This window comes from Pezoporus wallicus, unplaced genomic scaffold (assembly GCF_028554395.1).
Source record: "Pezoporus wallicus isolate ANWC-B61680 ecotype Strahan unplaced genomic scaffold, APGP_CSIRO_Pwel_v1 contig_6401, whole genome shotgun sequence".
Taxonomy (NCBI): domain Eukaryota; kingdom Metazoa; phylum Chordata; class Aves; order Psittaciformes; family Psittacidae; genus Pezoporus; species Pezoporus wallicus.
The window spans coordinates 2,590,680-2,612,761 of NW_026638608.1; the positions used below are offsets into that span (position 1 = coordinate 2,590,680).

General features: G+C 38.2%; 1 protein-coding gene across 1 annotated transcript in view; it reads right to left on the reverse strand.

The window, feature by feature from the left end:
- CCDC60 (coiled-coil domain containing 60) overlaps positions 1–22,082 on the reverse strand; it is a 59,082-nt gene that overhangs the window by 31,680 nt on the left and 5,320 nt on the right. Inside the window, exons 2-3 of the mRNA XM_057411351.1 lie at positions 5,294–5,377; positions 2,581–2,672 (exon numbers count right to left, since the gene is read on the reverse strand). Of these exons, the coding sequence (XP_057267334.1) occupies positions 2,581–2,672; positions 5,294–5,377 (176 nt within the window). The remainder of the gene's footprint in view (positions 1–2,580; positions 2,673–5,293; positions 5,378–22,082) is intronic.

The following is a 22,082-nucleotide window of genomic DNA, read 5'->3' on the forward strand; positions in this document are numbered from 1 at the left end:
AAATCTACATTTAACATAATTTTGCAGATTGCATTACTATTAAAAAATCAGTGGAAAGCAAATCTGCATTTATCATAATGTGGTGCAGGAAACACAAATGTCTTCAGTTAAAAGTAGGCTAGAATAAACACTTCATCTGCTACAAGAAACAACTGCACTCCCCCAGAGTAATGGGCTGGATCTCAGAAGCAGCCTTTCCCTGGAGCTTCTAATTTAGAAGGGCAATTTCAGAAATAAAAATCAGAGAAACAGAGGCATCACTGAAGTCGGGAAGGATAAGTAAGGCAATTTCCTTACCTGAGACACCCAAGTTCCAGTTGTAGCTGTTCCAGTGATAATTAATCTTACATCCCCAATTTGATTTTCAGAATTTACTTATGAGAGCAATAGTATTTATCCACCTAATACCCAGCAGTGCTGCAGAGATGAGTAAAGCAATGCTTTCATGTATTTGAGAGCTAGGCATTCTAAGAGTTATCAAACTAAAGCACCTCTAGGCTGGTCAAGAGACACAAAAATGCCATGTAGCTCATAGTGGCATTTCAAAAGCACACTTCCCAACAGTATCAAATCAAGTGTTAACCTACTATTAAAATGACACTTCATTTGTTCAACCTGTGAATTGTATTGCAATGAGTCCAGTTTGCTATATCTAAATGTCTACATATCGATTTGTTCATCTTTTAACAAATTAAGCTTTTTCGTACCAACGGCGATGGTAATCATTGCTCTACAGAACACTTGCAAGTATTTTTCATGCTACTCATTTGAAAATAAAGAATATAAAGCAACCAAGAGCAAGCTCCAAGCACCTGCAACTCATATATCCAGAAGTAAACTGATCTTTGGCAGGTTATCATCAAAAGAACTTTAACTTGACCTTGGGGAGACAATTCCACTGAAAACTAGCAATGAACAAAGAATGCAGGCAGTCAAACATAACTAACAGGGCATTTATGGCAACACCAAGTCATGATTTACTGAAATAGCGTATCCAACCTTCAAAGTACATAGCATTTGTTATTTTGTTTAGAGTTAATCATGTGAAAATTCACTATAACTGAATTAACAATAAGTTAACTTACATTACATAATATTAGTTAGTAGTAGGTTAATATGAGTAATGAATAATAAAAATTGGTGTAGAGAAGGAAAAGGAAGAATGTAGAATACAGTGTTATCACAAGTAACTAGTATGAAACTTAGAAATTGCTGTGATTTAAATATTTAATTTTTACAACCACTATATTATTATGAAAAGTGAAATTCTGATTCCTCTACAACAGAAGCTATTCTTTCTCTAACCTCCTTGATTTTTATGCAGCTAATCTCAGTCAAACAATGCAAGAGCCCAATTTATCTTCAACATATTATGCTCATAAGTATTGTGTTGTCTTGACTGCTATATTTGCTTAGATTTAACCTAATTATGAAGTTTTTATATAGATGTCTGTCTAACTGCTTACCTTAATTCAACTATTTTACCTAGTGAATGCTCTTCAAAGACTTAAAGTCTAGGAACCTGTAAATACAGGTGCAATTTGTACCCTGCTGTGGCTGGCAGTGGTAATTTATCAGTTTTATTTGCAGCAGGCTGTAACTAAACCTTGCCAGATGTAAATCATCTTTTTGTAGTACTGCTTGTTGTTTCAGTTGCAAATGAATCTCATTTCTTAGCTTAACACTCACATCAAGAAAGCTAGAAGGTTCCAGGGAAATTTAGAAAACCCTGGAGTCACTGACTGCAAGGCTTATTATTCAGCTTAGCAACTGTTTAAGCTAATACAGAGAAAATAGAGTGAATGGTCTCTGTAGGCAAGTTGGGAGTGCAATCAGAGCGTGTAATTGCAACAGAAAAACATATTGAAGCCTCAGCCTTGTCAACTACAGTACCGCCTGCAGTGCCAATGCTGAAACATGGGTGACAACAGGGCCTAAGCACATTTGAGAGAATGAGTTCCTAAATAGCAGAGCACACTTTGCTATAGCCTGTTAGACCCAGCTACTTTCTATAGTCAGTCCCATAAAATAAGAGTTGCTGGCTAAAAGGTATATATAGGATCACATATCCACATCCCATCCTAACAGCTCATTACCCATCAGATAAGGGGAACAAAAATCTCTTCCTTGTATGGCAGCATCTTCCTGAGCCTCCAGCTGGTATACTCCAAATGAGTCCCACACAGATGTTTCTATAATATTGGTAGATATTTTCACTGTGATTTTCTATCACATAATGGACATTATATGTCCTAAAATTGCTCATTTTTGACTACTTTATTACCAAATCCTGGCACAGCACTGTGTCATGCAAAAAACTGCAAAGAAGTAACAATCGCCTTCATAATGAGCAGTGAAACAATATAGTATTAACATAGAGTTATCAAACAACCATTCCTTATACAGCACTGACAACATTTTGAGTATACATAAAGCCTATAAAGGAGAAATTGTAAACTATCTTTTTGAAGCTGTCAGTACAGTTGATTATTTCACCTATAATTCAACTGCTGCCACTGCAGAAACAAAGATTCCTTCAGCCTTGACTGTCCCATGTGTGTGCGCTCTGGATTCCCTTACCTTGAGCTAGCTAGAGAGTCTCTAAGAGTCCTCAGCTCCTTTCCAGTTTCTGTAAGTGGGGAGGGCCTCTTCACTGGTTCCGGTGCATCAGACTGAAAGTGATCACACTGAAAATAGATAATGAAGTATTAATTAAGAGCTTAGCATAGAGTAGGTATGTGCAGTCTCAGGCTTCATTTTAATCATCAAATATTTTCTGAGATTGTCATCACCTGGGACAGCACTGTATCATTTCACAAGTGTGTAAACAAGTCTTACATGACACTGCTGTGCATGCCTGTGTGTACATGTGCTCCAACAGCTTTTAACTCATTGGCTGGCTTCAAGTTTGACAGAGATTTTACAGGCAGTTAAAGCACCCAGGAGCTTCATTAAACTACCAGACAGGAAGAAGAGACTGTTCAATGGCTCAGGCTTAAGGAATGACTGCTGCGAGTGCTTATGCATTAACAAACTATGAACAATATGCATGGGAGAAATCTTTTACAAGTCCCAGTCCAGAAAATTTTTCAATCAGGCCCAAAATAGAGAGATTGACATTTATAGGAACCAAAACAGTAGGAAAAGCTCCACAGACATAGGTGGGTTTGGAGCACGGGACACAATAGTTTTCTTATTTTCTCTCTCTCATTTTTTAAGAGTGAAGAAACCAGGTCAGCAATTTTAGGTAAAAAGAATTAAAATCACCAACTCATTACATCGTTCAAAATGCCTTCAACATTTGCTCTTCTGAGCAGCTAAGGAACTGAAACACATGGAGATGAAAGCTTGTATTTGTTGTTGAACTAGCCCTGGCTTAGAAGCACCTTTGGGGTTTCCAGAGAGCAGCTGCATCAGTTTCATAGAATCATGACTGCACATTGTGCATATGCAGGGCTTTGTACATGTTAGGTTATAAAATACGCAGTAGAGGCAGTTATCAATGTGCAAAAAGTGCATGGCTAAAACTGTTATCCGCTGGGAGCATAGAGCTGGTGTGTAGAAACTGCAGTGCAGTCCACACTATTCCACGAGGCAGTCCTGTGCGTGCATGAATGTCCTAAGTTCCCAGGAAAATTAATTCCAGGAAATAAAGATCCTTCACTATGCACCTGGGAAAGTATGCAATAGGATATTGCAGATCTCAGCTGGGTCTATAGAGAAGATGGTCGCCTACTCCAGAGAGACTGCAACTCTTATTTCAACACCTTATGCCTGTCCAAGTATTGGTTTTCATTGCTGAGACAACTGGTGCTCTTTGTGGTTCTGTGATATGATTGAGCCGCACTTCAATCCCTTCCTTAGTAACCTTTTAACTTTAAAAGAACATTGTGGAAAGTGCAAACAAAAGAAGTCTTTTCAATGAGATGTATAGATCAAAATAAGAATTGTAACAGAGAAGTGAATGTCAGTGTCACTAAATGAATGTCAGTGGATGTTTCTGGTACTCAGACCAGAGAGCTTCTGCAGTAAAACACCTGGCACAGTGGCACTTCTTAGCAGGACTTCCCCAGCACTTTTCAACTTACTGTTCAACTTTATTAGCTTCTGACAACCCTGACTGATTTGAGTTAGAGAAAAAAGGAAATCAAGCATTGTGTTGGGATAGGTAAGATAGTAAAGGATGCCGAAGTCAGGCTAACACACACTTGTGTTTGCTTTCTTAAAGAAAAAAAACTTTAAAGACACAAAATCATTAGTGTTAGCCGTCAGTTTTCATCTAATTGTAGCTCCACCATTCTTTCTCTTTTGTTTGTATTTTATTCTTTTCTCTTGTACAAAAATTGTGATGAAATCAGCTGCCTGGCATTCAATATTGTCTAAAGAGAAAGGAGCTGGATCAGATTATAAATAAGCTAACAAAGACTATGTATGAGGAAAATTAAATCTTCTTGCTGGATCATCAAAATAAATTCAGGTAAATCATTAAATCCATACAGAGAAGTTAAAATGTACTTTAATTCCAACGTTTTATTTATCTTTACAAGACTTGAATTGCTTTGGGATAGATAGCCACAGACTGAACTAAGTCTGCAGTGTTGTATGACAGACCTAAGTACATATCAAATAAAACATACACTTGAGCAGTCTTGGGTGAATTAGAACAGACTCACCAAGTGATTGTTTTGTGCTGACCAAAAAGTGGCATTTCAGTAAAATTGTCTCCAGGCCTTTCAATATTGAAAAGTGAAGGTTAAGGTTTCACCAAGCAAAGGCTGAAAATCTGGGTGGAGACTAGACCTTCAACAAGTGTTTATTTCTGCAGCTCCACATAACACTCAAAAGGAACAGCCCTTTCAGCTTCAAGGTTTTGAGACCTAAAGATGTACATAGTGACTTGTATACTTTTATAAAAATATGAAATTTTGAAATGCAAATCATTCTGAATGTGTCAGCCATTTCTGTGCTAAACTGTAACACAGTTTAAAGATCAGTCTTCTAGAACTGACACATGGCATAACTAAAACAAATAAACTGAATTTTCAGAACACTATTTTTATCAGATTGCAGTAGAAGCCTACACATCACTCAGTGATTTCTTCTGATACCTTCAGGAGGAGTGTTACAAATTAAGATCTAGGAAATGTTCATCAGCCAGCAAAAGGCTGCTTCCTTAAGTACAGTAAGGCTTTAAAACTTTAATTCAGCAAACATATCTATGATTAATTAAAACATGATCCTTCTCTGTTGCCTTCTTTAACTCCATCTAGAATCAAAGCTTCAGTGGTCTCACCTCTGGCTTGGAAGAGTGCTTGTCAGTAGAAACTTCAGCCACTTCTTTGGGTGTTTTTCCCTGCACATCTTTTTCCACTGATTCCTAAAAATAAACAAAATCATATTTCAAACAGTGCTAATTACCCATACTGTAGCAGGTCATAATTTTCAAAATTAAGTGGTACAAATAAGTTTTTCTATAGAGACGCAAATTAAAGTAAAAATAATGGCTGGTCTATTGTAGAAAACTTAAAATGTCACTAAGTAACTCTGGTGTACAAGTAGATTCTCATCTGATGTACCTGCTGACAAGTTACTGTGCAAAATGCATACATGTTTGCTAAATTACTATACTCAAATGCTTTGAGAAATGTAATTTTTCTCTTGGGAGACTGTTATGTAGACTACTGTGTCAAACATAAAAAGAAAATCCAATTTCCAAAACCAGGAAAATTACTTACCTGTAATTGCTCTTCCCTGAAGATACGCACTATGGATAGACAACTATTCTTGGGTCTGTGCTTTCACCCACAAGGAAGGCACAGATTCCTAAAAAGCCCTGAAGTCAAACACAAGCACACTTTTCAGACGTCCTTCAACCATCAGTTTATTCAAGTGGAAGGAAGACATATTCCTTCCTATTAAAAAGAATTATATAGGGAGATTAATCAAAGACTTCAGCTCACTCAGTAGTGTGCAGTGCTCAGGATAAAAGGATATGAAAACAGGCATTTCTTCCTGCACTAGTTTTAGATCAAAGAGCTCATTTATTGATTCCAAGCAAAGCTGTAGGGCCTACCTAGGAAGGTGCATCCATATAGTCAGGGCAGAGCCAATGTACAAAGGCTGCTTCACAGCAGCCTTAGAGCTGTGGATGACAGTTGCTATGCTGTATAGCTTCTGCACAATGGACCAAAGCTTGAGAACATTCAAGTATTTAAAAGAAAGAAAAATCAAGGGCAGAGCATTTTGCTTGTTGGAATTTGACTTAAGAAGGCACAAAAATATTTTCAATTTTATGTTCTTATGCAACATTTCAGCAGAACAAAAGTTCAAAGTGTAAAGAACAGAATCTTTATCCACTGGAGAGCTGTAGACACCAAAGTTCTTCTATAAATAACTGAGACAGCCCAGAAACAAGTGGAAAACTAGGGGGGAAACCAAACCCAGAGCAAAGCAGCTGGAATGAAAAGATGCTTTTCTGCACCCAGAGTAAGGCTGAACTAGTGAGATGTCAAAGAGAAGTCTGAAGGCTCCACTGTTACATGCAATTGGGGTGCACTTGACCAAGATTGGTAAGCAGCAGAGACAGATGGCAAACCAACACTGCTCTGGAGAACGTGTCATACAAGGCTACCAGTGTACTCAAGATCCCCCATTTTTGAGTGAGAAAACCTCATTCACACACTCAACAGGAGAAGAATAATTTTCCCATTTCCCACTTCACCTGTGGAAAATGCTATTCAGACTACTGGTGATGAACATGCATTCAATCTAGAGTCTCTTACACTGAACTTGAGGAAAAACAAAACTGAAGTATTTGCCACTACATAAATTTAATCATCATATATTTGGCATGTTTTTTTCACAGATCAAAGTTATTTATTTTAACCATTTGCAGTAAGAAGCAGATTCTGAATACTAAATGTCTTGATCTGCAAAAGCAGGCCTTCTGAAGTAGACTGGATTTTGGAAATGAGCTGCCAAATAAAGGCATTTATAAGGAATTAAACCCTCCCCCCCGCAACATTTTCAGCATAAGTGTGAGACATTTGTAATGACATTCCTGTAGTACGTGGACACAACGTATCTATCCAGAACAGAAATAATGCTAAAAGACAAATAATTACTTGTATCCTGATTTACCCCTTCTAAATTTCAGAGCACTCTTAAAGGTAGAAAGCTGCCAGATGGATGGAGCAGAAGACTTTGTTGGTGAAATGCCTTCAGTGAAGATGGTTCAGAAGCAGTTTGGTTTTTAAACTGAAAAGTTTTCATATTGGGGCCCATATTTAACTTGTACCATGGCACTTTTTTTGGAAGTACAATAAAAAGTCCAAGTAACTCTAAGTATTAGGACATCCTTCAATCTCCTTTCTCCTTTTCTGCTACTATTTGCACATGGCTGCCTTCTCTGCATTGCGTATCTATTTGTCACTTGTAATGCAACCACCACAGCATCACCCCATAGCACAATAAGAAACAAAATCCAACACCATAAGCTGGTGTTGATTCTCTCATCTCTGCTATGGGAGTAGCACACAGCAGCCTGACACTGGTGTGATTTGTTTTTTAAGATAGATAGATTCGATTAGAGAGAGAGAGACATAGATGATAGATAGAGAGATGATAGATGATAGAGAGAGAGATAAAGCCATACTTGTAGCAGAAGCATCTTACACTCCAGGAAGAGCACAATTTCCAGTCTGCTTTGCTCCTGACACTCTTCTGGACAGCCAGAAGAAAGGATAACCTTCCTAACCTTTCTAGTTGCTCAGGAGGGGAGGTAGCACACCATCCCCTCCACTCAGGCACTGATAATGTGATTCAATTTGTCTTATCACAGGAAACAGAAGGGAATAGCTTCCTTTCCCACAACATTGTCTTTCATTACAACATTATGTATTGAAAAGGTGCAATTTGAGCTTAAAATGGTAACAGTACATAATTATAGAACAGTACAACTCAATTTGTAGTGTGCAAAGAAAACAATACTGCTCCATCTAATTTGTTAAACTCAATATATTATTGTGACAATCTTAACAATCTTTGGAATTTCAGTGGTGAATTTGTTTTTTTAGTGTTTCCAGCTTATGAAGACTTCCATCATAGTTCATTCTATCTGCTTTTAAGCCATCAAAAGACCTGCTTCAGTGATCATTTCCTGCTTTCATTAGAGTGAAGTAACAAAATCTCACACTGCTCCATATGTAAGAAACAATAATTATAAAAACAAAAAAAATCATAAAGTGATATCTGAAGCATTACCTTAAAGTCAGATTACATGAGGAAATGACCCAAAACTTTTTCATGCAAATGATTACGGTCATTTTTGTTGGGATCCCATCCAGCAGCTCCAGGTAAAACGAGCTCCAGCAACACTGCAGCAATACTGCAGTAGGTGGAGCTCGATGTCACCCAATTGCCTAGCGCTGGGCTCCCGTGGGGCCGGGAGGGACCCCTCTCAGTGCCCTGGCATTGCTGCCTCCTGCCTTGACCAGCTCTTTGTGTCCTCTTCATCTTAAATTTTAGGCTTTTTAAGTCTTTTGGCATGAACAAATTCTTTTAAATAGCTTGTTCAGTTGAAACCCACTCCCTGCAGACTCTGAACTTTACCCTAACATTTCCCAAGTACATTCATTTTGTCTACTAAATAATTCTGATGATTAAAAATGGTTTAACTGACAAATCCTTCCTTTTATTAAACATTCTCTTTATTTTACACACCTGACACCTTTGCAGATGTCATTCTGTAACATTGGAGAATATCCAGCATTCTCCTCCAAGACTTTTTGGGGCAATAGCCTGAGCTGGTGGTACATATGCCAGCTAGTGATGGGGAATCAAAGTGCAGTTCTGGGTAACTCAGTAAGTTTGTAACTTATTGTCAGACCTAGCAGATTGACACACTTATTGCACTCTTCTTCCTTCTAATATATCACTTGAATAGGAGCATTATGATTCCATTCACATGCAGTGAATGCTTTGTGATGAAAATAAAGCAGCGCAGACTCATCAGAAGCCAACATTTAGTCCCCCAAATGCAAGATCAACCTGGTGAAATATATTTAATTTTACAAAAATGTTTAGAAAGCTTTTGCAAAGTATTACATAGAGATGACTACTGCTGTGCTGCAAGTGGCATTCTAAATGTTCAGTTTTAAAGGCAGTATTCTAGCTGAGTTCTCTGATTTCCCACTACATCATCACAACTCCCGCCCCCCCTCCATTTCTTCTTTTATTGCTGCTACTCAATACTGACCCTTTCTGCCCTTTCACTAGAATGTGGGAACACAGAACAGACATCAGGACCAAAGGGAATTTGCAGTTAAACAAGAGAGGTTCGAAGACAAAGGACTACTGCAGAAAATTAAGATTCCTTTAAGAGTAATGCTATTAAAGTACTTCAGCTTAAAAAAAAACAAAACAAAAAACAAACAAAAAACAAAAAAAAACACAAAAACCCAAAAGGCACAACTAAATCTGGAGATATAAATGTGTATCACAAAGACAAGATACCTGATTCATTAAGATTGTGCTGTAGCCTATCAATAATGCAAAGCACTTTACAGTTGAGAATGTCTGTTGCCAAGGGTAGCACTTGATCAGAGCTATTGCAGCAGCTTCCCATCCTTGGTCTCTGGTCAGAAATGGTGCTGCTATCAACAGAAAGGGGCACTTATCCCACTGTTTTGCCAGGAGTAGTTTTAATGAGCAAGGGAGTTCCAGTCCTGGTAGGTCTCCTTCTGCACTTCAGTGAACTCATTACTGTCTGTATAGACATATCAGGAGAATGGAAGGAGACAGCTGAAAAGTGAGAGGAAGGTTGTCTGCTAGTGAAGGCATGCCAATGAAATTTGGAATAAGTAGTTTCAATTTTATCTCAGAAATGTCCTCTGACTTCTTAAATAAAATATTTAACACCTTATCCCAGCTAGCAGAAGCTTTTTTCTTTCTTTGACTATAATGAATTTTAGTATAAATTCATTGTGCCTCTACTCCCTGTATTTGAAATGGGAAAAATAACATTTCTCTTTCATTAACATCTATGAAGTATTCAGATACTATAGTGATGGACAGCCTCTGTACAGCAAAACTGTTGTTCTCATAACAAAACCAGCTTGAATAGCTTGGTATTGTTTATTCCATTCATTCACCTCCCTTTCTCATATACCTTGGAGAAATGTTCCTTCTATTTTCTTGTTTCCAGAGAATATTTACTAATTCTGGTAAGTTTTTGAAGCTTTATAAAACAATTGGATCTAACTAATCTCAATTGTAACATCATTGTTGTCAGTATATTTACCCTAGTTACTTTTAACCCCTTAAGCAACTATGTTATTTCAGCTGCCACCTTTACAGTCTCCACAAACTCCTGTCATTAGGATGATTTGAAAGTTTTGAAATGTGGAATTTTGGAAGGCAATGGAAATAAGAAAAAAAATCACTTCTACCCAGTATTTCTCTATACTGTTTTTATTTCTGTTTTCTGTTTGTCATGTACATGGTCTCTGGGCAATGTGCAAGTGATTTAGGTATATGCAGCACTGCCAAGGCCCTTTATGCACATTTTTGGGTGCATACTGGCAATGATAGTATTGCTCAGCCTTAGCTAAAGTTTTCTAGGTATTTGCCCCGACTGAAGACAGAATTACAAATATCCCATACACATTTTGGATTACCAAAAATCCATTCTACTAGAAATTAACACAGCCTGTGTTAAGCTGAAAGAAGAAAAACCCTTTTGCACCACAGTAGAGCTTCTTGAATTTAGTAGAGCTTAAAATAGGTTACAAGAGTGGTGAAAACAACCCTTTAGGCACAAAGGACACTCAAAATAAAAACACCTATAAACATATCTAAAAATCAGCTTCTTACTTCTGCTAGCCTAACACAGAATTTCTTGTTGGAATGCTATGTTAAACCCATGAAAGTTCATGAACCAAGGCAGGATCACCTAATAAAATTGTCAGATCAATATCTGCTACAGCACAGAGTCTCTATTCAATCCAAAAGCAACAACCAAAATAAAGCACATGCTATTCTGCTTTATTTCATAGCGAGAACAAAGTTAATTTGACCAGGAGCTGGGGGAGGGCACAGCTGGAGAGCAGAGTTACAGCCTCAGGAAATTCAAGGAAATGTAATTGAGAACAAATTATCTCTTTAATTACTTTTGACCAAATCAATAAGCCCCATGGAATAGAAAGCACGATGCCTGCCACCTGAGAGAGGACAAACACCACCAAAGTTGAACATTGCCACAAAACTAAGGCACAGCTGTTTGAAGAACAAAGCACTTCTCTCACAAAAGAAAAGAGGGTGAAGGATATTAGCTCACTAAACAAACAGTCACGCAGAAGTGAATGGTTGGGTTTGGCCACTGTTCCCTGTTCTCAGCTGTGAAGATTGTTAAGGCTTCACTATGTTAGAATTTCAAGTTGTCCCATCGTTACTCAGGGATCAGAAAAAGAAAAATCCCCCAAACTTCCTGTCTCCTTCTGGACTTCCATGGTTTCTTCCAGGCTGGCTTTTATTTACTAAACACCAGTGCAGGAATTATTTAAGGCACTGCAATTATTCTTGTCAGTGTGCTAATAAACCAGAGCAAGATCTTGCTTCTCCTTTGGCTTCATTCCCAGGTATGAGTAGTAACACTCACACCTGGAGGTCACAAATGTGTAGCTTGGCATGGAGTGTGATGGGTAGGACATTGTACACAGACCACAGGGGCTACAACAGCACCCAGTAGCAGTGAAGACTCCAAAGCCTGCCTATCCATAACACTTACATGGTCCCCATTGCTAAACTACTGTTTAGCAGTTTACCACGTTTAGGTCATAAATCCTCACAACATTCTTGTCAAGTTGGTGTGGTATTACCCTCTCTGCATATATGAAGGCAGAACATGATAAGCAACTTCTCCCTGCTCACATAAAACATCTACAGGAAAGGTGTAGAAAGAAAAAGTCTTTTTATTTGGCCTTGGGGCAGGAAAACTACCATTAGAATGAGCAACTCATTATGGTTAAATTCACCTCTGCAAGGAAATGGGGATGCAGAAGCAAGCCCTGCTTTGCAAACAGAACACTCAGTGGCTCAGCCCCAAAAGCTTCAGCTCCGAGACAGTGACTTTCATAACTTATTTTAGAAAACCTCTTTCACGCATGAAAGTTGAGTTCAAAATTAGCAGCTTTATGTGGGTGATTTTTGCTTTACTAACAGCTCAGAACACCCAATAGCTTGTGTGAGTGAGGTTTATTAGAATTCATTGTGTCCACCTGGATTTGAGTTGGGGGAAAAAAAAAAAAAAAAAGAGAAAAGAGAAAGGGCTTAGAGAATTTTCCTGTTACTTAGAGTCAAATTACTGAATATAATTCCAGTGTGAAAGGTTGTACTTACTTTATTTAAAGGTCTGAGAAGTCTTAGGAATAAGTCAAGAATCTAATTTCTGGACAATCCATGTGGGTAGTATAGAATTAGCTGTGAGACTGACACATTCTGGTGAAAATAGCAGCGTCTTAGGCTTAGGATGAATGATTAAGATATTTTTCTGTTTCATAGCTCTTTTTTTGCTGAGTAATATCTAAACCTCATGTAACAGCAACCTGAAGGTGCTGGAAAGACTGGACAGCTATATTGTGATTGGAGGAGAAAGTGTCAAATGTATGGTGAAAGATTAAGTCTGAACTTGTTAGAGCAATTGTTTCACTTGTATTTTCTCAGCTCACTAGCAGCTCTCACTCTAAATGTTGTTATTCCGGGATCATAATGATTCATATTTCTGGGGAAGAAAATAATGGAAAAGCCAACATTAACAGAAAGCTCAGCTGATTAAACATCACTTCCTCTCAACTACAGCTTTCCTAAGAATACTTGTGTGGAGGAGAGCCATGTTAATAGATTGCTTTCCAAGGAAGAAGTCTAAATGATTTATTCCACAGGCCAATAGTTATCAAAACTAAGGACTTTTTTCTAAAGTGGTAGCTGTTATCTCAAGCTTTTGGCAAACAAACCTTACACTCAGTTCATGGAGGGAGAAAGGGAGAAAGTTTTTTGGGGGAGTTCTCCTCCAAGAATCCTGACAGGTTAATCAGCATCTCTACACAGACTGGCAAATACAAGACCTTTGTTTGGTGTTGCTCTGCAGGCAGCGATATATCTAAGGTCAGAACGTAACCTTCCATATGGAGTAGCTAGGCAATGAGAATAATATAGTAGGATCATTATGGAATTTATCCATCAGTTTTTCAAACTGTTTTGTCTTTCAAAATTTAAACTTCTACATTTATCTTCCACACTGTGTAATCTTTTGGATAGTCTAAATCATATTTTAAAAACTTAGATGATTGAGTTTGTATAATGAGAAATTTAATGACCTGTAAAATGAACAGAGTACATCTGCCAGCCCTAAAAGTCATCTATTCCCCACATGCACGTCACAATATGGGACTGACAGTTCCATTGTTATTTTCCAGGCAGCCGCTCCTGTTGCTTCCCTAAAACAAACTTGCATTTTTGGGTGGAAGTTGAAGACTAAGATTGTAGAGATGCTTAAACAGTTCTTAAAATATTTTTTCGGTAACACTTTCCATACAACAAACAAAAAAATACATAATGGTTACTATATAAATGCATATTCTCCCAGGGTAAACTGAAAATACAGAGTTAACAAACAAAGATAACTAAATTCTGAAACACGGTCTAATCTCACTTATGCATGTTTTTGTCAAAGGGTCAAATTCTCTGCTGGGATAAAGATCTTAACTGAATCCATATTTTGACAGGGATGAATATGGTCCATACTGCAACAGCAGAATGAATGTGTATCCACAGACTGGCTGTCACCAGCTTTATTTGTGATAAACATGAGACAGATGAACACGTCAAGAAAAGGATCTCTGTGGCTATACTTTATGCAAGATTACAGAGTATTCTTTAATCTGATACAAAGTCCAAAACACCCTTTATAGCTATACCAAGCTCCTAGCAAACCGCTCTACATGGGCTTTAGATGGAACATACTGTACTAAAAACGCCCTCTCTTTACTGTGTATTTTTAATTTATAGTAAAACTTAAGCATGCACACACACACATCCTCCTTGTTTGTGGCTAGTGTAGGCTGGATCATCACATTAAGTTAGTTAACCTAGTCAAATCTGTGAGAATGTTATCTGCAAATAAAGCCCTGTATCATTTTACCCATGACTTTAAAATATTAATATTTAGGAACTACTCTACACTTCTTGTAGAAGAAATTCAGTCCAAATGTTAACATCTGACACATAAGGGAATAAGCCACAGCTAAAGTGCCAGAACTTGACTTTCCAAAGGACAGCTATTTTCAGAAGTGTTTTGTGATAGCTGTGCCAGCTGCACACACAGACTGCATTACATCTGTGTCCCATTCTCCTTAATCATTATCTTTGTTTTGATTTCCTATTTTGTATTCCATTAGTTTTAAGGCTGTATGTCACATTGCCATTAAATCATTATTTTCAAGCAATAGTGTCTTCCAGCTGACCTCAGAGCAAAACAGCACAAAGACTTACATTCATACTTCAATGTTACAACCAAGAGGTGCTGGAAAGCCTCACTCCAAAGCCTCTATCTTACATAGCTAACTTGCTCTGACTCACCAGTTCTTGTCATGCACCAATTCAGATCTCACATTGATAATATAACCTAACATTAATTTAGGAGAACAGCTGAAAGTGAAATACCTTAAGCGAAAAAACTTGAGTGCACAATATTTTACTGAAAGCAGCTTTCTTAAAAGGGAAGGATTGAAACACTTCTGATGAGCTAATGGAAATAGCAAAGTGATAGCAAAGTGCCTGTTTGGAAAAGGTTTGTTGTCTGTTCTTGGTTTGGGTTTTGTGGTGGGTTTTCTTTTAATGTTTTGATCTGCTTTCACTAAAAGATGAAGAGAGCTCCTTGTCAGCAAGAGTGATTTCTGAGTGTCAGATAGCAAAGCTGAATGGATTCCATGCTGCTGAGCTTTTAGAAAAAGTCAGAATAAAAATAAATCTTTAATCTGATGAACCTGGAATGGGATCACTAGGATACTGCCAAGGTTTAATTTCTCATTTTTCATGGATTAACATCATTGTTTATAACGCAGGCTGTTGCATAGTGACACAAGCTCTAAACAGGGTGACAGGAAACAAATCCAAGCAAACAAATAACAATTCCAAAACATAGCAATGCCTCTGATGGAAGGTTAAAATAAGCTTATTTTACAGAAATCCACCTATGAGCTTCACCAGCAATAGGAGCATTTATGGAGGCAGAGCTTGCAGGTGAAGTGCCCGAGAAGCCTCCAGCGATCGTACAGCTGTCTGCACAGAGCATTCAGCTCCCTCAACTGTAATGAGCAATTTGTCTCCCAGCTTTGATCTACTGTCAGTTTGGCTGACACTGACTCCAGGAATTAACTTCTAACATTTCAGGGTAACCTAATAAAAATATTGAAGCACTGTGTGGTAGATATCTGTAGATAACCTCTCACCTGCTGCAAGTGCTCACAGCAAAGTTTAATGTGTTTCTGTTCTAGTACAAAGGCTCTTAGTTTCTTCGGTGCGTAAATATGTAACCCTAAGACAAAGTATCAATAATGTAAAGCAGCATAAAGGACAGAATACTTTAACCACATGCTCTAAGCTAATGCTCTGTTGGTACCACATATTTGAGAAGATACCTTAGAGAAAAGGCTTCCCTTGTACAGCTGAACAACCTATTCACTTTGGAAAACATGTTCAGAACTAGAGGGGAAGCAGGTCCAAGTTTTTAAACCCATCACAATGGAATTGGACTGGAATATGTTTGGGTTTTAATAAGACAATTGTTACAGATTTTCAATTATTTTGTCAATGTAATAAATGGACTGTATGAAAGTCAGATACTTGTAGCTCTGGCATAACTGATGAACGCTAAATAGAGCGGTAAACACCAGCTCTAGAAAACATTCAAGAAGGGAGTATAAAGTCCCTTTAAATTCAGTCCTATTGTCATACTGTCATGCTGAACATGGATCACAATCCACCTGTTTCAGTCTGTTCTGAGCAAAAATCTTTGCCATTACCAGACTGCCTCTATGTTGTGGGTTAAGGCTGTCACACTTGACCACTGTGAACCAATTGGCAGCCACACCATCCCTCATCAGCCAGCCAATGAACCTGCCATTATCATCACAACTGGAAGAAAGTACTAGTCCTAAGAGTTACCAATGCCCAGACTTCCAGACCTTTCCTCTTTCCTATTCCCCTGTATTCAGGCATGTGTCTGGCAGCAGGTTATATGACAGGAGGGCAACACTGCTGCTGGGCTTTCATGTGTTTTTTAGTGGGGAATGTTTTGCAGGTAGGCTCCACAAGGTAACATCCACTATCTGTATCACAGCTTCTCTGACATATCCAACACAGCCAGCTAGCAGACCACAGATCAGGATAACCCCTGTCAGCTGGGGTCAGACAGTAACACAAATACACATGGTATCAGACTAGTCATGGGGGAATCAACCATATGTAGTCTTATTCTAAACCTGTCAAGATGTTGACAGGTTTGACTTCCTGCCATTAACTCTCCAGTGAAAAAGATAATGTTTGCCCTTTATTTTTAGGCTACAGTTATGAGATAGCTTCATTTATTCTTAAAATAAATAGCTCCCCAAAGATCAGGGCAAGCAACTAGCTATGAGGATCATTTGTTACCTGTTAAAGCTGTAAGTATCTAAACTGGGAGCTAACAGATTTAAGGGGTACAAGCACCTAAAGAATGACTTCGAGGAGAAAGGGAAGAATCAACTGGAAGCGGAGGTCAAAAACACTGGGTTCCTAAAGCCCCGGAAGGGAAATGTTGATACATAGTGGGACCAAATGATGCCACCTGGACAGATCAGGATCCTCAGCATGGAAGACAAATGAGGCTATCTGATCAGTGGGAACCATTGGTCGTACCTGCAGGAGAGAAATGAAGCATCAAGGACAAAACTATTGAAGTAAATACACTTTAGTCTGAGTGCTGCAGTCCAAGGACTGCTCTAACAGATGAGGAATGACATGATTTCACCCTCCCAGAAGTGCCACAGGCATTAGCTCAAGGCAAAAGACACAGCAGAGAGCACTCACAATGACTAGAATTAGCCAGAGGCTTCAGTGAACTCTGTAAGTTACTGCAATGTAACTTTAATTGCAGCAGAGAAAATATTACAAATAACCCTAACAGCTTTGCTTTAATTCAAACATATGGATTGTTATCTGGACCCCAAATTAATACATCTAGAATTTGCCTTTTATGAATAAGTGAGCTTAATAAAAAAGTCAAAGTCATCCTTAAAAAAAGGCATATTTGCAATGGATGTATTGCGTGAATGAGCAATTACGGATTCACATCACAATAGCTTTATGAAGCATCTTTTGAATCTTAAAGTTGTGTAGGTATGCATGAAGTTAAATGCTTTCAGACCAAAATCTAGCAGTGTTTCACTTGAAGAACTGTGCCCTACTCCATGATTACTCCACTGAGGTTGACAGACAGGCATATGATGTATTTAAATATTCCACACCAATAAGGATTGTGAACTTTGCCTTTAGATTAGCAGAGAGGATGCATAAACCTTTTAGCAGTAAGTCATTGAGGAATTAAGTTAAAGCCTCCCTCTTAATACACCAGAAAAAACCAGGATCCAGGCTACAATACCCCAAACAATGTCACAGCCTAGTCTTCACAAATAACACAAACTATTATTATTTTTTTTAAGATTAACAGAATCCAAAGCAACATTATAACCCCATTCCCCATACACTGCTTTTTAAGCATTTAATACAAAGAGTGACAGTTACAGAGCTGCCTAATTAACTTGACTATTGTCCCCTGAAAATCCTCTCTTTTAGCTCTTCTTCTGTGCAAATAGTATAACATTAGTTTAATGGAAAGGTCACATTATACTACAAAGAATACAGTAACGTTCCATTAAGTCCTTTTCTCCCTGATTACAGTCTCCCCCCTTACCCCCAACTCTGTTGTGCATTCAACACTTTCTATAGGCATTCCATGAAAACTGAGAAGCTACCTTAGCCATGGAAAGTGCCGTTGTCCACTGCTTGCAAGTTGAGACACATCATTCTACAGTCTCAAGGAGAGCAGGACGCTACCAATTAGATTTCACACGTTTTCCTCTGCAAGCCAAACTCAAGCTTTATTTATTATCCTTTCCCCCCCTCACTGCTGAATGCCTTCATTTATTTTGAAACCGTCCTTTAATTGTAATATATCACTCCATAGGGTATGTTCTTCATTGAAATCAGCTTCCCCGATGATGTTTTCTTTGTGAGAAAGACGATTCTTCCTCTGCCATGCAGAGTTTGGAGGGAATTAGCAAGGCATCCTGGCTAAACTTCAATTTGCTTCAACTGCTGTCTGCTCACTTATGTTCACCTCCCCTTTTTCGACTGGATACATTATTCTTCATCACTTTCTGTCCTGGATTCTCAGGTAGTATTGCTCTGCTCTGTGACTGCAGCTAACCAGGGATGGCTGATACGACTTCTACATTCAGCCTGCAAAGTGCTTTTGGCATCATTTGAGGCAAAATTGATCTATAAATATATTATCCATCCTAGAAATGAGCACAATCCAACCTATCTACAAATTTAATCCTGCATTTCTACATCAGTTCTGATTATTTTTTCTCTCGCTCAAATGTAAAAGTCTCCATATTGGTCATGTTCTCCTGCCCCTAATGAAATGCTTACCACTTTCTACTAGTGATCACATACACAGAATGGTTTTTAAGTTCCACATGTACAAAAGAGCTCAGCCTTCCCACCTGAAACAATTTCTTCCATTACTGGTACACATACATTCGTTCCTGACATAACTCCATTGAATGTGACATTAGAGAAATCCACCAGTGTCTGATAAGATCAGCATTAACATTTCTTTGTGCTATCAGAGTGACACAGTATAACCAGAAACTCATCCATGAATTACAAAGAGCATTATCTTTACTGTCTAATGCAAGTTCTAAACTGATCACACTCATAAACAGTAATAATTTTTTACATAGCCTTTCTAGTCCAATATCAAAATGTTTTTTCCCATTCTCTCCCAACAGTAGCCATTTGATGAAATGCTTTCAGTTATCAAGTGATTTAACTGTCACACTGCAGAGAGGGGAGAGCCAGGTTCTTCAAACATAAGGAATAATCTATTTCTTTGGTTATGTAGCCAACAAAGTACTTGTATGTACTATTTAAAAGAAGCAGACATCAAACCTGTTAAAAATCTAAGTTTTGAATATCCCCTGTAAAGTATAACCTTTGCAATGCACTTCTCTCCTCCCCCAGGCATGATATTGCAGACCAATTCCCAAACTCAGGTGAGCATTGCAATTTGCTGTACTGACAACTCGAGCTGTAATCACAGAAGTGTAATGCACCATGACTGTACCAGCAGCCTGACATTTGGCAAGTTTACTAAAACCTTAGTAACAATGCATTATTCCATTTGGTATGCTTCCCTTCATTCATTATGAAAGCAGCCTTTAGGAACAGAAATTGAACTTTTGAAATTGATTAGACTGTTTGGAACTTAATAGCATGGAGACTCTGTGGACCTTACTGGTTAGCTGCTGTTCCACAGGTATGTCAAACTAATTTAGCGATCATAAAACCTGTATTTTTATAGCACATAACATTTTCACGTAGTTAGGCTCAGGTCACGAGTACCACCTAACATTTAATATTCATGTTACAAAGTAAGACTACCACTCTTAAACAAAACAAGCCTGGTCTTAAAACATAGTTCCATAGGCATATGTCTTATCTATAGTCTCATTTATATCACCATTTTTGCTTCATACTCTAAAAGACAACACAAGAACATCTGCAGGAAAAAACAACAGCTCAGTATCAGAAAGTTCTTTGCTATAATACCAGTTTTATACTTTCCATACTCAATTAGCCAAGATAATTCACTTTCCCAAGTCACTTTCTCCAAAGGTACTAGAAAGGTAACCGTTATCAGTCGCACAAGGCCATGAAGAAAAACATTTCAACAAAGCTCTCAGTACATGAGTACTTAAATGCTATTGTTAACCATAACAACACTACTTCAGCATTGAAGGACTGCTGCTCTTCTAGAACAGCCAAGAATTTCCAACAGACAGATGAACGCAACGCCAGAGCAGATCACAGATAAGAATAAAACATTAAATTCAGAAGTTCTGTGTTAACAGCAGCTTTGCTATGCCCACTAAATCATCTCAAATACTTGGTTGACAATGTTGTTTTCCTCTTGTCTGACTTGCTGCAATATGATGTAATCTTTCCCCATTTTATCCATGGACATGTGCAAATAGGAATTTTAGTTCCTCTGAAATGGTGACTGACATTTTCTTTAACTTATTAGTAAGGGCTTTTAACTAAGGTTTAATTTTTAAAACAAATATATTTATGGTTCAGGCTAACAATGGAGAACAAGCTGTGTACAGTCCACCAGCCTGATCTGATGTAACATTTTGTTGAAGGAGGAAGAAAGCTGCCTGCTATTACAATTTAGGCATGTATCTCAATTTGATAAAATGTCTCTAAAATTGAACTTTCCTTCCTACATCAATTACTCTGTTCCGGTTCTGTCTATAACGAGACCATTATCTATCATCTCACTTCACAGCTTCTGTTTATCTTTCATTCCACTCCTCCTCTTAGTACCACTTTCACATAACCAAACTTCTCCAGCCCACTAGAACAGTCACCTAAAGCTATACCTTTTCCTGTTATTCCATAGCCAACCACTTTCTAGTATGCCCTAAAACCTTATGCATTCAGGCTTACTAGCATTTAATAACATGGGCATAAAAGCAGCAAGATAATGGTAGATTACCATTACATTGCAAATGTCTGGTGGGTCAATGCCTTCTTGGATGGGTGAGAAGAAAGTCATAAGAGAGAGATGCACACCATTAGGCTGTTCATTTCCAAACATTCTCTGAGTGTCTTTGCAACAAGTTATCTGTTAGCATTTTAAAAAGGAAAAGCAGCGCAGTGTTGTGCTTGGTAACACAGTGAAAGGCTATAGAAAACAGCAGAAAATAGTTAAAGAAAAGAATAGTTGACCAACTCATTCTGTTTACTGGAAATCAAGATTGTCCATAAAACATGTGCAACCAGAGTTGCACTGGCTTGTTGCTAGCAGCGAAAGCTGGAAGTGTACATCAGCTTTCATCATGACAAGCGGAGCAAAGATGTCACCTCAGATGGATAGTATGCACAAATTCTGTCTTGCCTGATGATTACCAGACTGAGGGCTTGCACACGTAAGTGATCAAGAGAGGTTATGGAGCTTGTAGGAAAAGTCACTGATACAGAACTCAGTTTCTTCTCCACACACACATAGAGTGAGCAGAACAGCTGCTTCCCTGTATATTCACTCCAAAAAGAAGAAAAACCCACAAGCATCTCACAAATTGCGTCTGGTTAACACCAAATAGGGGAAAAAACCCAACCAACCAACAAAACCCCCACAACCAAACAAAACTACCCACAACATGCTTTTACTCATTACATACAAAAAAAAGAAACAAAAGAATGTTAGCCAAAAGAAAATCTATCTGCAAAATCCACCTATGCTCATTAGGTACAAGAAATCTCCATGGAAACCTAAGCCAGGCAAACCTGTATCCCCATTGTGTAGTAGGTTACGTTCAGCCATGTCTCTCAGGCCCAAAACAACACACCCTTTCATTTCTGTAAGCAACAGAACCTTTCTTACAAGGTGACACCATGAACTCTGAAACTGTAATCAGTGTCACTGTGCCTGCACCTGCTTTTTTAGGTTTACATGCTCTGTACATAACACCCTAATAGGTTTTGGCAATAGCAAGGTGATAAGCTGTGGTCAATTGATAAATAGCAGTTTTCCAACTCTGATTTTTGTTGCACAGCCTATTTCTTTCCCTTTTGTCCCAGAGCGTTTCTAGCATGTAGCCTGCGGTAAACTGCTGTGACTTTAGAAAGCAAGGAAAAAAAAAAGGTACAAGTTTCCCATATTTCCTGTGCTGCACTCAGGAAATTTATTTTATTCA